Source organism: Triturus cristatus, chromosome 4_1 (genome assembly GCF_964204655.1).
Source record: "Triturus cristatus chromosome 4_1, aTriCri1.1, whole genome shotgun sequence".
In the NCBI taxonomy this organism is placed as follows: domain Eukaryota; kingdom Metazoa; phylum Chordata; class Amphibia; order Caudata; family Salamandridae; genus Triturus; species Triturus cristatus.
In genome coordinates this window covers 314,110,649-314,123,931 of record NC_140585.1, presented here as the reverse complement: position 1 = coordinate 314,123,931, position 13,283 = coordinate 314,110,649, and the positions used below count along the sequence as shown (strand labels likewise).

General features: G+C 41.7%; 1 protein-coding gene across 11 annotated transcripts in view; it reads left to right on the top strand.

The window, feature by feature from the left end:
* The window catches only part of ERC1 (ELKS/RAB6-interacting/CAST family member 1), a 1,928,212-nt gene that overhangs the window by 1,826,497 nt on the left and 88,432 nt on the right, over nucleotides 1-13,283 (top strand). For 10 of the 11 annotated variants that reach the window (XM_085652245.1, XM_085652246.1, XM_085652244.1 and 7 more), the window contains one exon: nucleotides 11,031-11,219. In XM_085652245.1, the coding sequence (XP_085508371.1) occupies nucleotides 11,031-11,219 (189 nt within the window). Of the gene's footprint in view, nucleotides 1-11,030; nucleotides 11,220-13,283 lie in introns of those variants that run through there. The other variant, XM_085652248.1, reaches the window with a different exon arrangement.

Sequence of the window (13,283 nt, the reverse complement as noted above, 5' to 3'; positions counted from 1 at the left end):
ATGCCGGGTTCTGTCTTCCAGGGAGGTTGGTGTTTATTTTTCTTTCTCTGACTTCAAAGTGAGAGAATATACGTGGCAACCCGGCTGAGTACCCATGTAAAAGGAGAGGGTGTAGTATGTTTTTTTTTCTTTTTCTAGCACATAACAAAAATCAACTGTGCTGATCTTTCAGAAAATATCAGAATTAGAATAAATGAAACACTTTTTTCTTATTCTGAAGTGTGGTGTAAACAAATATTTGGATTTGATCAAAACACACCAATACACTAGGTGATGACATTTGCACACATTAAATTTTGTGTGCACTAAAACTATATTTAGGTGCAAATGTAATGGTTGTTTCAATTGAAAAAAAAAACACTTGGTGTCTGTAAAGGCATTGTGCTACCACACCATGCATACTCCACACTGCGCACTACACCACTCCACTCTGTGCCCTTCCACTCTATGCCACGCAACTCCATACTACTTCACTCCACTCTGTGACATGCCACTCAACTCAACACCACTTCAGTCAACGCCACTCCCTCCACGACACAACACACTACTCCACTCTACACCCCACCCCACTCCAATCTACCCTGCTCCACTCCAATCTATCCAGTCTACACTACTCCACACCAATGTACCCCAATCTACCCCACTCCACCCCACTCCAATCTTTCACACTCCACTCCCTACTCCAATCCACCGCACCCCAATCTACCCCACTTCAATCTAACCGACTCCAATGTAGCCCAGTCTACCCCACTTCACTCTACTTCACTCCACTGCAATCTACCCCACTCCATCCCAACTCACTCCAGTCTACCTCACTCCAAACTACCCCACTCCGATCATCCCTCTTCAATTTCCAGATTCAGTCTACCCCACCCCAATCTACCCCACCCCATTACAATCTGTCCTACTCTAATCCACCCAATCTACCCCACTCCCCCGATCTACTCCATTAAACTCCACTCTTCCCCAGTCTTTCTCACGCTACTCCAATCTCAACTCCACTCAAATCTATCCAACTCCACCCCAATCTATCCAACTCCACCCCATTCAGCTCCAGTCTACCCCACTCAACTTCAATCTACCCCACTCAACTTCCATCTACCCCACACCACCTTAATCTGCCACACCCCAATCTACCACATTTATTCCACTCTACCCAATCCACACCACTCCACTCTAATCTACCACATGCCGCCAAAATCGAACCCAATCCAATCTAACGCACTCCACGCCACTTCCTTCCACCCCAAACTACCCTACCCCAACCGACCCCATCCAATACGCCCCACTCCAATCTACCCCACCCTAACCCAGTCTATCCCACTCCAATCTACCCCACCTTCCCACACCACTCTATTCAACTCTACTCCAATCTACCCCACTCAGGTCTAATCTACCCCACTCCAAACTACCCCACTCCTATCTATCTCACTCCAGTCCATATGGGGTTGTAGGTGGCTTGCTGTGTATTTTGCCCCGCCCCCCCCACATGCCACCTAGCACTGTTACTTTGGCCCTGCCGGCCCGAAGGGATGTAGGCAGTGGTTGAGCTGTATGACCAACGATACCAATAAAGATCTCGTTTGTTCAAAAAAAAAAAAATCTATCTCACTCCAGTCTGGCCCACTTCTCTACATTCTACCTTACCGCAATCCACCCAATCTATCCCACTCTATGCTAATCTATCCCCCTCCACCCCAATTTACTCCTCTCCACTCCAGTCTACCCCACTCCACCATTTCCCCGATCTACCCCACTCCAGTCTGCCCCACTTGACTCCAATCCACTTCACCCCAATCTACTCCACCCCAATATACTCCAGTCGTCCACTTCAATCCGCCCGTCTACTCCACTCTACTCCACTTCAATCAACCCCAGTGGACCCCACTCTACCCCAATCTTTTACACATCACTCCACTCTACCCCACGCCCCAATCTAACTCACTCCAAACTACCCTGCTCCATTCTACCCTACTATACTCGACCCATTCTACCCTACTGCAATCTACCTCACCCGACTTCAACCTACCCAACTCCACTCCAGCCCACCGCAAGCCACTGTTAAGCAATTTACTCCACTCCAATCTACCCCACTCTAATCTACCCCAATCCACCCGCTCCACCTAATTTACACCCCTCCACCCAATTGCCCCACTCCACCCACTTTACCCCACTCCACCCTAATTCACCCCACCCTAGTTCAATCCACCCCACTCCAATCTACCATGCTAATATACCCAACTCCCCCACTCTAATCTACCCCACTCCACCACACTCTGTTCTACCCCACTGTGCCACATTCCACTCTATGCCAATTTACCCCTCTCTACCCCAATCCACTGTACCCCAGTCTACCCCACTCCAATCTACCCCACCCCACTAACGTTTAGCCATGCTGAACAGCTGCCACAGTGGTGTACATAATGGCTAAAACACATTGCCAATAGTTCTTGCATAAGCAAGAGCAATTAGGTTTGCCAATGCTTATTATGTTAGGCGCTGTAGCTAGCTGCCTCTTTAATCCATATCTTGAAGCTTATGCCGTTATAAAACATAACCTCTAGTTAGTGCACCTGTGACGCCAAGTCAGATGATATATCCATGCCATTCAGACGGGATATAGGTATGTTTAGAGGCCTCTTCAAGACAATTGTATTTATATGTGTGTGTTTTGGTTAACATTCCTTACTACTGCTACTAGAATATTACAGCACATAGAACTAAGGGGTTTACAGATGTAGCAATACCAACAGCCAGTAGAGATCAACTGAAACTGTAGGAGGTCACACCTTCATTTGTATTAAGGAATCAACATAGGGGTTGGTTCTTTCTCTCTTTCTTAGAGTCTCTGCAGAAAAGGTGACACGAAAAAGCCTACACTGTTTGTTGCCAATTGCAAGACCGTTGGCACAAACCTGAAGTTTTCGATCTAGTTAATGCCAGAACTGGAGCTTGCAGTACCGCATTAGGATAGGACGAGTACGGGTGCAGAGCTATGGCTGGCATGACTATATTGGAGCTGGTATGACTGGAACAGAGCTGGAGCATGCATGATTAGAGTGGAGCTCACAGGACTGGAGCAGAGCTGGAGCTGGCAATACTGCAGACAGGAACGGGGGCAGAGAATCCAAAGCAGGAGAAGTTGCAACAAAGTTGTATACTTAAAAGGGCCCTCTCGTACCGTTGTAGAACAAGAACCACAGGACAAGAAAGCACTGATTTCAGAACAGGAATGAACTGACAAGTGCCTGGATCCAGAACAAGCATCACCTGACTTGAAGTGGTTGACCTGGAAATACTCCAGTGGGGTTTAGGATTGGTGACCATCTTAGAATGTTGTGTGTTTGTTGGCCATGTTAAAATGGAGTTTGTGTTTGGTGGCCATATTTGAATGTAGTTTCATCAAATGCCAATTGAACGATCACTTCCCACTTATAGATGTACTTGCTGCAGGCTCTAAACCTTAACACGGAACGAATGGAATAGGAGAAGAGGTGTTTACCATGATAGTGTTTTGGACTGGAGCATAGTTATGCTGTTCCTCTGAATATACTTTGGATAGTTTCCTCCGTAGGTCAGTACAAACGTCTGCACATGAATGACCGTTAGGTACTTCAGTGGACAAGGAGTGTAGACATTGTTTGGAAAATGGTAGAGAGAAATAAAAGGGATGAATGGAAATGTGTGAATCCGTCTGAACCATTGGTTTACTGTGAACTCTTTCCATACATCATTCGTAACTCATTGGTGACAATTCAGACATGGTCTAACCATATGCAAATCAGTCCTGGCCCATCCGTAAATGGACAGTGCAATCTAATCTGCATGATCGCATCTCATCTGAAGGGGAACAATAGCAACCCACGATATATTTCAGCCCTCGATAGTCTCATAAATAAGGTGCAGCTAGATACCTTATGTATGGTACATCACGCTCCGCACCCATCCTTGGTCTTGTCACTCAAACATAAGGAAATTAACTTAAACAGGAAGAAAACAATTGATGTAAAGGATTGAAACAATCAAATAATTGTTATAAGCCCATTCTATTGCATTTCCTTTTGCTCATTTGTGCCATGTTAACATGTCTAGTTTAATTTAGTCCCAATAGTTGGAAAATGAAGTAACCAATTTCAACTGTAAATCATGTACAAAAAGTCTGGTGGAAAGTGAAAGAAATCCATAAATTGTCTAAAATATATTAACGAAAATAATATAAATTAGATAACTCGGACTGGAAAAAATAATTAGATACTAGTCCTGTCAGTACATGGTTTTACTGGCATGTTTAATCTTGGGATTTTACCAAAATGTGGTTCAATAATGAATTGTCACATATCAATCCAGTTTCTAAACTGAATAAAATAATATTATCCCTTTAACCAACGGTATAAGCACAAACACTGACTGAGACACTTGAAGCGGCCATAAGGTGACTTGTCAAAGCAATAAAAAAAATTGCCTTTGAACAAGAAAATAAATATGAAAAATACAGACATATGTAGTAGTTGCACAAAGTAATTCAGTATCAAAGCAAATTCTGTTCAGTGGCCTTTCCAGTATGTCAGCAGATTCATGCACATATACTGACCTCATGGACCATCTGGCCTTGTCATTAGCCAGTGCCTTTTCAAATCTCTTATTATTTTCGTGTGAGCCTGTGGGCACCTTAGATTTCGTTGGATACTTTGTCTGCGTCTTTTTCCTCTGTATTTACTCTTGCATTGGCTAGGAATCTGTATTTTTGCACATATAACATCCTCAACTCTTTATACCTTAATTGGGACTTCCCAGGTGGTAGCTATGGGATTCAGACAGTTAGGATATTGTGCAAGATCCATTCTTTCATGCACCCAGGCTTGCTTGTTTAAAAAGATTTTGTATTTTGTTCAGGTTTGGGGGGCATATTTCCTAGCCACATTTGCTGTACTGCTTTCTTTTAGGTTATCCTGTTTTAATCTCCCGACTCTACGTTATTTGCTATAGGAACAATTGTTTGAAGATCTTTTGGTAAAGTAATTTATGTTGTGGCTTTTAATCTACATATTATCATCTCTTACTCAGTGATATTTTTCGGTTGAGCAGTAGATGGTCTGCTTTTCAAGTAGTGTCCTTCAGTCGGAACCTTTCTCCTCAATGATGATTCTTCTTTAGTGCTCTTAAGTTTAGTTATTGTATGGGCAGTACAGAGTACAATGTGATGGTGAAGATTACATTTTTGGTTCAGGAATTATTCTCAAGAACCAGTAGTATCGGGGCATTCTAGCTTGTACTAATAATGTTAAAAGTAGACCATTTGTGTGTGTTCACCATACATTTGCAGTTTAAATTCTTTTTCTAGGTAGCACATACGTATCCTTCTAATAATAACACAAATATCATTTCCGTTTGTTGTCCTTCTATTTATTCTCACTTCACCTTTAAGTGTAGACCTGCTCCTCTTAAAGGCTAATTATACCTTTCCTGTCCTTCGCCTTGAATGTCTGTAAATGGTCTTTCCTCTGGGGGAGCCCTTACCAATTTCTCGGGTCTTATGTGGCTGTAGGACTCTAGGACCTCTACCAGGATCTCTTGTAGACTTTCATGTGTAAGCCTTTCGTAATCTTAAGCATCATTGTGTCGAGGACCTCCCCTTATTTGGTTACCAAAGACTCCTATGCTGTGCTCGTAACAATCCTGCAAATTGGGCTTGCAGAGTGTCCAGAAAAAGGAATAATAGAGAGGAGCAGCTGAGTGCAAATGCTCTTTTAGCAATTGCACTGGACTAGGAACTGTTCGTCTTTGGAGTACGTTTTGTTTTTTTCAGAGCTATTTGTCTGGTGATTGTGCTTAGTATTATCAAGATGCAGTAATGAACATGTCATAGTGATCCTGTCTTGCTGACATCCTATCCACATAGAAGGTTGTGTTCTTTATCTTTTTTTCACATTTCTTCTCATTTTCTGACCTACAAACCTTTGCAAGCTCAGAAAGAAACCCTTTATGGTTGCCTCTTCTTTAATACCAAATGTGTGTGCAATTGGATTGCTTTCCGTAACACATATGGGACAAATACTTAAACATGAAATGCTTCATCTTACATAGCAGAACATCATAGGGTAATAAAGTGCTAATGCATTTGATAATGGTGGCACAATAATCAACCACACAAACTAGACAAATGCCATCTTCCTTTTTCTCTATATGTCCATGGCCCTAAATATAAAATTTGCGGTTCCACGCTGAACATCTAAAATGCTGTCTCTATACAAATGTCTAATGCCCCTTTCACTTATTTTGTCTTAAATTCTGTCAAAATTGTATTATGCAGTAATTATCAGACTGTGAGCATATGAAAAGAATGTCTTTCTTATACTAAATCTAAATTGCCAACACATATACTGATGTCATGGACCGTTTGGCCTTAAAACTAGGTAGCGGAAAAGTACTAGCCTCAACTATAAGTACTGCTGTGTCATACCAGAGAAAGTAATCTGGTCAAGAGGTTTATGGTGGCAGGTCGTCAATGACGTTTGAAGCAGTTTTTTCAGGTCTTTCCCTAATTCTAACAGATATCTTACCATTTTTTGCATTTTGTTCCAGTGTCTGCCAAACCTTGTCACTTATCGCTGGTCTGGAACATTCCAATGTTAAATCATTGTGCTCCTCAGGTTACACACCCTTCTAATCAGCCGTTTGACCTTGGGTGAGGAATTCCCCCTGGTTCAAGCATATTCCCACCACCTCATCCTTTGTATCATTTGATTTCTCTTCACTAAAACTCAGTCATCGTCGTTTCTTTTTGGGTCACCTTTGATAAAATACTAATCGTTTCCCTTATCCCCTCCTTTGAAAAATAGGACACCAATATTTTCCTTTTTAATCTCTGGAGAAGATGCTCTTCCGGGTTTGTACTCTTCTTACCTCTGTTCTTTAGGTAATTACTTTTTTAAAGCAGAATCCACCTTCTTGTTTTTTCTCAAGAGATAGCATTTGTATCCACCACTGATAGGACTAGATTATTTTTCCTCAGAATTTGACAATGACTAAAACTCCTCATACTTAGGAAAAACAGCTCTTACTGCTTTCGCTGCCTTTTTGCACACATTCTTTGCTATCAAATTGTGTACATCCAGTTGAGTTAAGCCATCTTAGGAGTTGTCTAGGCACCCTGTGTTGTGGTCTAGGCTCTGGCGCTGCGTGCAGAGTGGCCCCCAGCTGTGTCGAGATTGTAAGGTTATAACTTGGCATCTTCTGAGGACTGACTGTTTAGCTAGGACTTGGTCTCCACAATTTTGTGTGATGCCTATTTGGGGTGGGTGTATTATTTGTTATTCAGTTTCTTTCAGTGTTAGTGCCTTTTATGACTGTGCCATGCTAATTCTTGTCTAACTGTTTATTTCTGCATTTTATTCTGTTGATCGTATGCTGGGGAGTCTCTTCCTACCTAGTGACCATCTTGGGAAACATTGCCCCCGAACTGCATGTTGCAGTCCAACCTCATAGGCTATGTACTTATTATCAGCAAGCAGGACTGTCTGTCTGGCACCAAAGTAAACCCAGTCTATGTGCATTTGCAGTGAGACCATGTGGACCACTGGGGAATATCTTGCCAAGTGTACTCTGCTGAAGAACTGCACCACCCCGTATATGCATGCAATTTGCATTCAGCCGATAGGCATCTCCAACTTGGTGAGTGTCACTTATGGCGACCTGTGAGCCCACTGATTGCCCATTTCCCTGCTTCTGGCTAGCGATCTTGCTGTACTGCTAACTACACTCCCTGACAAAATGCAGCATGGAGACTTTCAGAGACTTGGTAAATAATCAGTTTGATATAGACTTTTCAACCAAAACATAGTTACATGAAGCCTTTGCCCCAATGTTGCCTGGGCGATTCCTGATGGTTATATGATTTCTTATTCTGATTGTATAGCATGGCAGGGAAGGCTTGGCTTTTATTTATAACTCTGTAAAAAGAAATGTGAGTGGAATATAGTTAGAAGGGCGAGTTGTTCGATGCTTGCTCTGTCCTATGATGGTATTTATTTGTTATGTTTTGATGCATCGTCCTTGCTCCCCAATGAGTCGTCCTCGCTTTGGTAGACATTGTGGGAGGTAAGATAGTTAGATCCTCTAGTGGTCACTCTTTTAGAAGATTTAAACTTGCATTCAGATTCACTGGCTGGCCAATCTTGTTTCAATCTTTTGTTTTTACTCAGGACGTCAGAGGCCCAACACATTTTAAAAGAGAGCCCATCGTATGGATGGGTCACTTTATTAACTGGTTTGTTATTTTTGACCATGCCAAGCTATCTAACCACTGCCATCAACATAGGTTTGGTCAGAGGATTAAATACAGTAAGAAAATACAGCTGTTTATTTAAATACTAATTTTGATCTCAAATAGTAGCTTTTTGTTTTTGCTAAATAATTTCATTGTATCCACAAATAACGGTGCAGCTTTTTCTGAAAGTACAATATTTTTCTTCAAACACCAGCTTTTCATTTTTTTTGTCAACAAATTCCAGTTTATGGATTAAAAATGTAATCTCAACAATGTGCAATACACAAACCATTTAAATGATCTGATGCTAAACATTTGACAGCCCCTAACTCAGAGCAGAAATGTCATCAGAAATTATGATTTTTGTTTCGCACGCAGTTTTTTGTACAGACTTGACAACAACTTACAGCTTTGCCAGTGTTTTTAACTGTCTACATATTTACAATCTAGAATTTAAATGCAGTCATTTTTTTCTCCTGAATGTGGAATGCTGCGGATATGTTTTCTAGCATACCCTTTTAAGTGGGCATTTGTATTACTGTTATTGTTAGTCTGCACATGTACAGTGTATATTCTGCATTAGCATGGCAATGCGGGTCCTTGGTAGTCCAACCAATGACTTTTTAAGCGTTTCTAGAATCTGGGCAATTATAGCATACCATAGTCATTATGATCGCAAGAACAGGTGTGGGGGCTGCAATCCCTTGTCAACAGATGCAATGAATTTGAGTGAGCTGGGCCTAAAGACCAATACAGCCAGGTCACATGTCATGGTGGTGGGGAAAGTACACTGTAAAAAAAGACCTTGTTTTATAAGCAATGAAAAATTATCTCGGGTCTCAAATTTCTCCTACCTAGGCATTCCTTTTAACCAGAAAGGCACGTGGGCCCACCTCGTGAAAGCTAGGAGAAGGAGCTTCGAAAAAACGCTAGAAGCCCTGTCCAGGTTCAGTAGACAGCATGGGTCTAAACCAATCAATACCCTCTTTAATATTTAAAACTCCCGGTGCTGTGCTGTGAGTCTGTACGGAGCTGGGGTATGGGGTTTTTGTAATTCATCAACCTTACAAACCATTGAAAATGTCTTCCTTAGAAGATGAATGTCTGCCCCACCCAGCAAGCCCTCCATTATTTGTCATAAGGAATTGGGGCTAACTCCTCTGGCAGATCGAATACAAATCGCCCCAATTATGTTGTGGTGTTCGATCTGGGTAAATGAGGAACCGGCCCTTAACCGAGCAATAATTCGGAATTGCCTAAAGTGTGACCAAACACAAAATACTGTGGCTTGGCCATGTCAGGACGCAGATGGCCCTCATGGGGAGGCAAGACTGTTTTGCTAACCCGCATCTTATAACGTCTGTTACAAAACTTTCATTAAGACGTGATCTTTTAAATATCTTAATGGTGCGAAGAGAACATGGGGAGGTTAGCAAAAAGCATGTAGCAGATTATTTACCTTTTGGTTAGAAGGAATTGGACAATATCTTCTGTACCCTTTTAGGCATTTAAAAAAAATGTCCTTCCAAGATTTAGATTGGACAACGCGCACTTTCTGGTGTCGTATCCTAGTATAACATATCACGATTCCCATCTGGATCCCTGCACTTGTGATTGTAATTCATCGCAGAGCATACTGCATTTTCTTTTTTTCCGTCAGCTATATGATAAACCCGTAAGGAATTCATTTTACCACTCCTGAGGGTGCTGAATATTCGAAAAAGTAGGCCGGCCTTTTTCCACCTTTGGCTACACAAACAGAATATATCTGCGAAATTATTTATAGATAAATCACTGCTGCAGTTCGTTTAAGGAGGCTAGTTGGAAAATGATTGCTCTATTTCTTTTGTAAGATTATGTATCAAACTTGACCTTTTTACTTGCCTAAATAGATCATTCGCAACTCTGGCGAATTTTAAATATTTACTGGCACTTTTAAAAGGCACACACAAAATGTCTGTCTCTAAGGCCTGCTTGCCGTTTTTGAGATTTTCCGGCGCTGGTTAAAGGCACTATGCACGTTATAAAAAAAATGTTCATCTCCAGGGTTTGGTGTCATGCTCGATATTTTTTTTAGCAAAACTCATATACTTAAACATAAGTGAATAATTGTTTTATTGTGTCTGATGTAGGACATTGAATTTTAAATGACCTGATCTGGACGGCCCTGATGTGTCCCCATGAATGCTAAACGTATTAAGCTGTTTTCTCTTGGGCACTATGGTCCAGGGCACTATGCACTTTATAAAGAAAATAAATAGTTTATTTCTAGGGTGTGGTGTCGTGCTGGAAAGTGTTTCACAAACCTCATATACTTAAACTTATTGTGTCTGATCTAGGACATTGAATTTCAAATGACTTGATCTGGAGGGCCTTGATGTGTCCTCATGGATTCTAAACGTGTCAAACTGTTCTCTCTTGAAACCCATGTTTTTAAAGCACTTTCTGTATTTTCTTTTTATCTGCGACTTTTATGGCTTGATAAAAACCAAATAAAGTTTGATTTTTTTTTTTAGCTCTAGATTTGCGTAATTGGGATGTGATTAAAATATATGTAGCCTTCAGGTTTTAAATTGTATCTGGATATGCGTATTACTCGTTCTTGTGTATGCAGAGTAGCATAAGTACAAAGCTCGTTTCTTCACTTCGTTTTCATTCTCTGTGACTTATTGTGCTGGAGTTCTGCCAATTATTAATGTAAATTTTTTGTCTGACTGTGCACCCTGCGTAAGTGTATGAACCAATTTTCAATTGTCTTAACCAGATAACCCAGCCTCTTTTAGAACTCGACCAGAACCGCAGCAAGTTGAAGTTATACATCGGCCACCTGACTGCCCTCTGCCAGGACCGAGACCCCCAGATCCTGCACGGACTCAGCCCACCTGCTTCCTACTATCTAGATGACGACAGAGCAGCTTGGGAGGAGGAGCTGCAGAAGATGACCAAGGATCAAGTCAGTTGCTATTTTTCACCACATTTTGGTTTTCATTGAGTGACAAACCTTTACAGTCATTGGTGTAGATATTTTAGTGCGCTGTTGTGTTATGTGTAATGAGCAGTGAAGTAAAGTACGTTATCTAGATAGTATATGAAACATGTAGCAATCAAAAATAACATCTTCCGCCATCATTTCACCTTTATGAGCCTAAAGCTTTTTAGCCTTTAAGACCACATAGGCCCCAGATTAGCATGCTCCTCACCAGTGGGTTCTCCCATCTGCCCAACAACAAGTTGTCCTTCCTCTCTGAAAGGGCAATGCCCTCCCATGCTCACTTTACTCTGACTTAACATTTACACATTTATTATGACTGCACTGTTACTGAAAAAGTATATATTTTTTCACATAGTGTTAAACTGGGGCTGTAAAGAAGAGTTTCTGCATGATCCCGTAACCTGATTATGACCCTCAGAACTGTAACATTTGCAGAACATGTTGCACAAAAAACTCCAAAAGACAGAGAAATGATTCTGTATTTGCTCTGCAAGTTATGTCCTTTGGGGAGGATTCCATTTAGGGTGCCCCTACTCTTCCACCTTCCAAGAGCACCAAGAGTATAAAGCTCTTAGAGGCCATGCCCTCGTGTGGCATTCTGCCCCTTCAGGCTTCAAAAGCCTCTGCAACTGCTGCTAAGCTGTAGACAACTGCCTTGACCTGCCTAAACCTCAAATTTCCACACTCAGCACACTGACATTCCAATTGTCATCAACCTTGTTGAGCATTATACAGTCAATAACCAGCAAGACTCATCTCCTTTTCTTCTTAGACAGTGTCTCATTGTAGGGGAACTTACTTTTGGGGTGAACATGCTTCTCTGGATGACAATGAAAAGACCAACAGGCCATTGCCGGCGATGCCTACATCATTGTCAACTAAGGTGTCGCTTGTCATGCAGACCTTGACAAGAGGCTCTCACTCCTGCCATGCAGGTGATGACTACCTCATCATAGTACGAAGCAATAATTTTATATACGAGTACCAAAAACCAGTGCAGTGCATGCCTGTAACAATCTCACCTTTTTGATAATCAACGTTTTGGCTCCAGCCAGCTTTTTGGCAGCACCCTCTTCCTACCAGGAAGACCATCCTAAAAATGTATTTAATATTGCACTTTGTCCCGCCCATTGCTATTGATGTAATCATAAGTGCCAATTTGGAGCTGGTAAGGGGAAAGTGTTTGCCTTCTATAAACATAGAAATTTATAAAATTCAGATTATCGGCGAGGCTGCTCACTGAGACCCCCAACCGTTGTTCAGCAAGACCTGCACTACGTTTTCTCCACTGGCTCCTGGTACAGGAGAGAATAGACTTCAAGGCTCTTTGCATAGCCCATAAGTCGCTGGATGGGAGTGGACCCCTAATCAATAATGCCATGATTCGCCCCTACAGGGCGAATAGGAAGCTCTGATCAAACGAACTCCATCTTGCTGTGGTCCCTAGGATAAAAAAGGCCAGAAGTGGTGGAAGGCTTTTCTCACTTAATGCCTCCAGACTTTGGAATACCCTCCCGCTACATCTTCGGAGGGAACCAAACCATCTGACGTCCCGAAAACAATTAAAGACTTGGCTTTTTTCATAAGAGATTGGTCCTCTAAGTTACGACCTCAGTGCTGGGATGCTTCCGGGTAGCCATGCGCTATACAAGTGTCAATTCAATTAAATTTTCAGAACTGGAAGCAGGAATGAGGCTAACCTTATCTGAAAAGATTCCATAGCTCCTCCTGCCACACATCTGTAGTACTTCATAAAGATGAGAAAAATGGCAAGCTTTATAAATGTCTGAGTGGAGTGTCCGTGAAGAGTGCTTGCGCAGTAGCAATACCCCTGGTAGACTGTGCAAAACTATAAAGAGTTGATCAGACTTTTAGATGTTTGCTCTCTGTAAAAGAAACTTAAAACATCCTTGTGATGTCAGTTGTCTATAGAACTGTCTTTGCAGCAGTAGACAGATGTGGCATAAATGTGGTCAATATATTTTGCTATTCTGATGAAAATGTATAGGCACGTAATGGATGCTA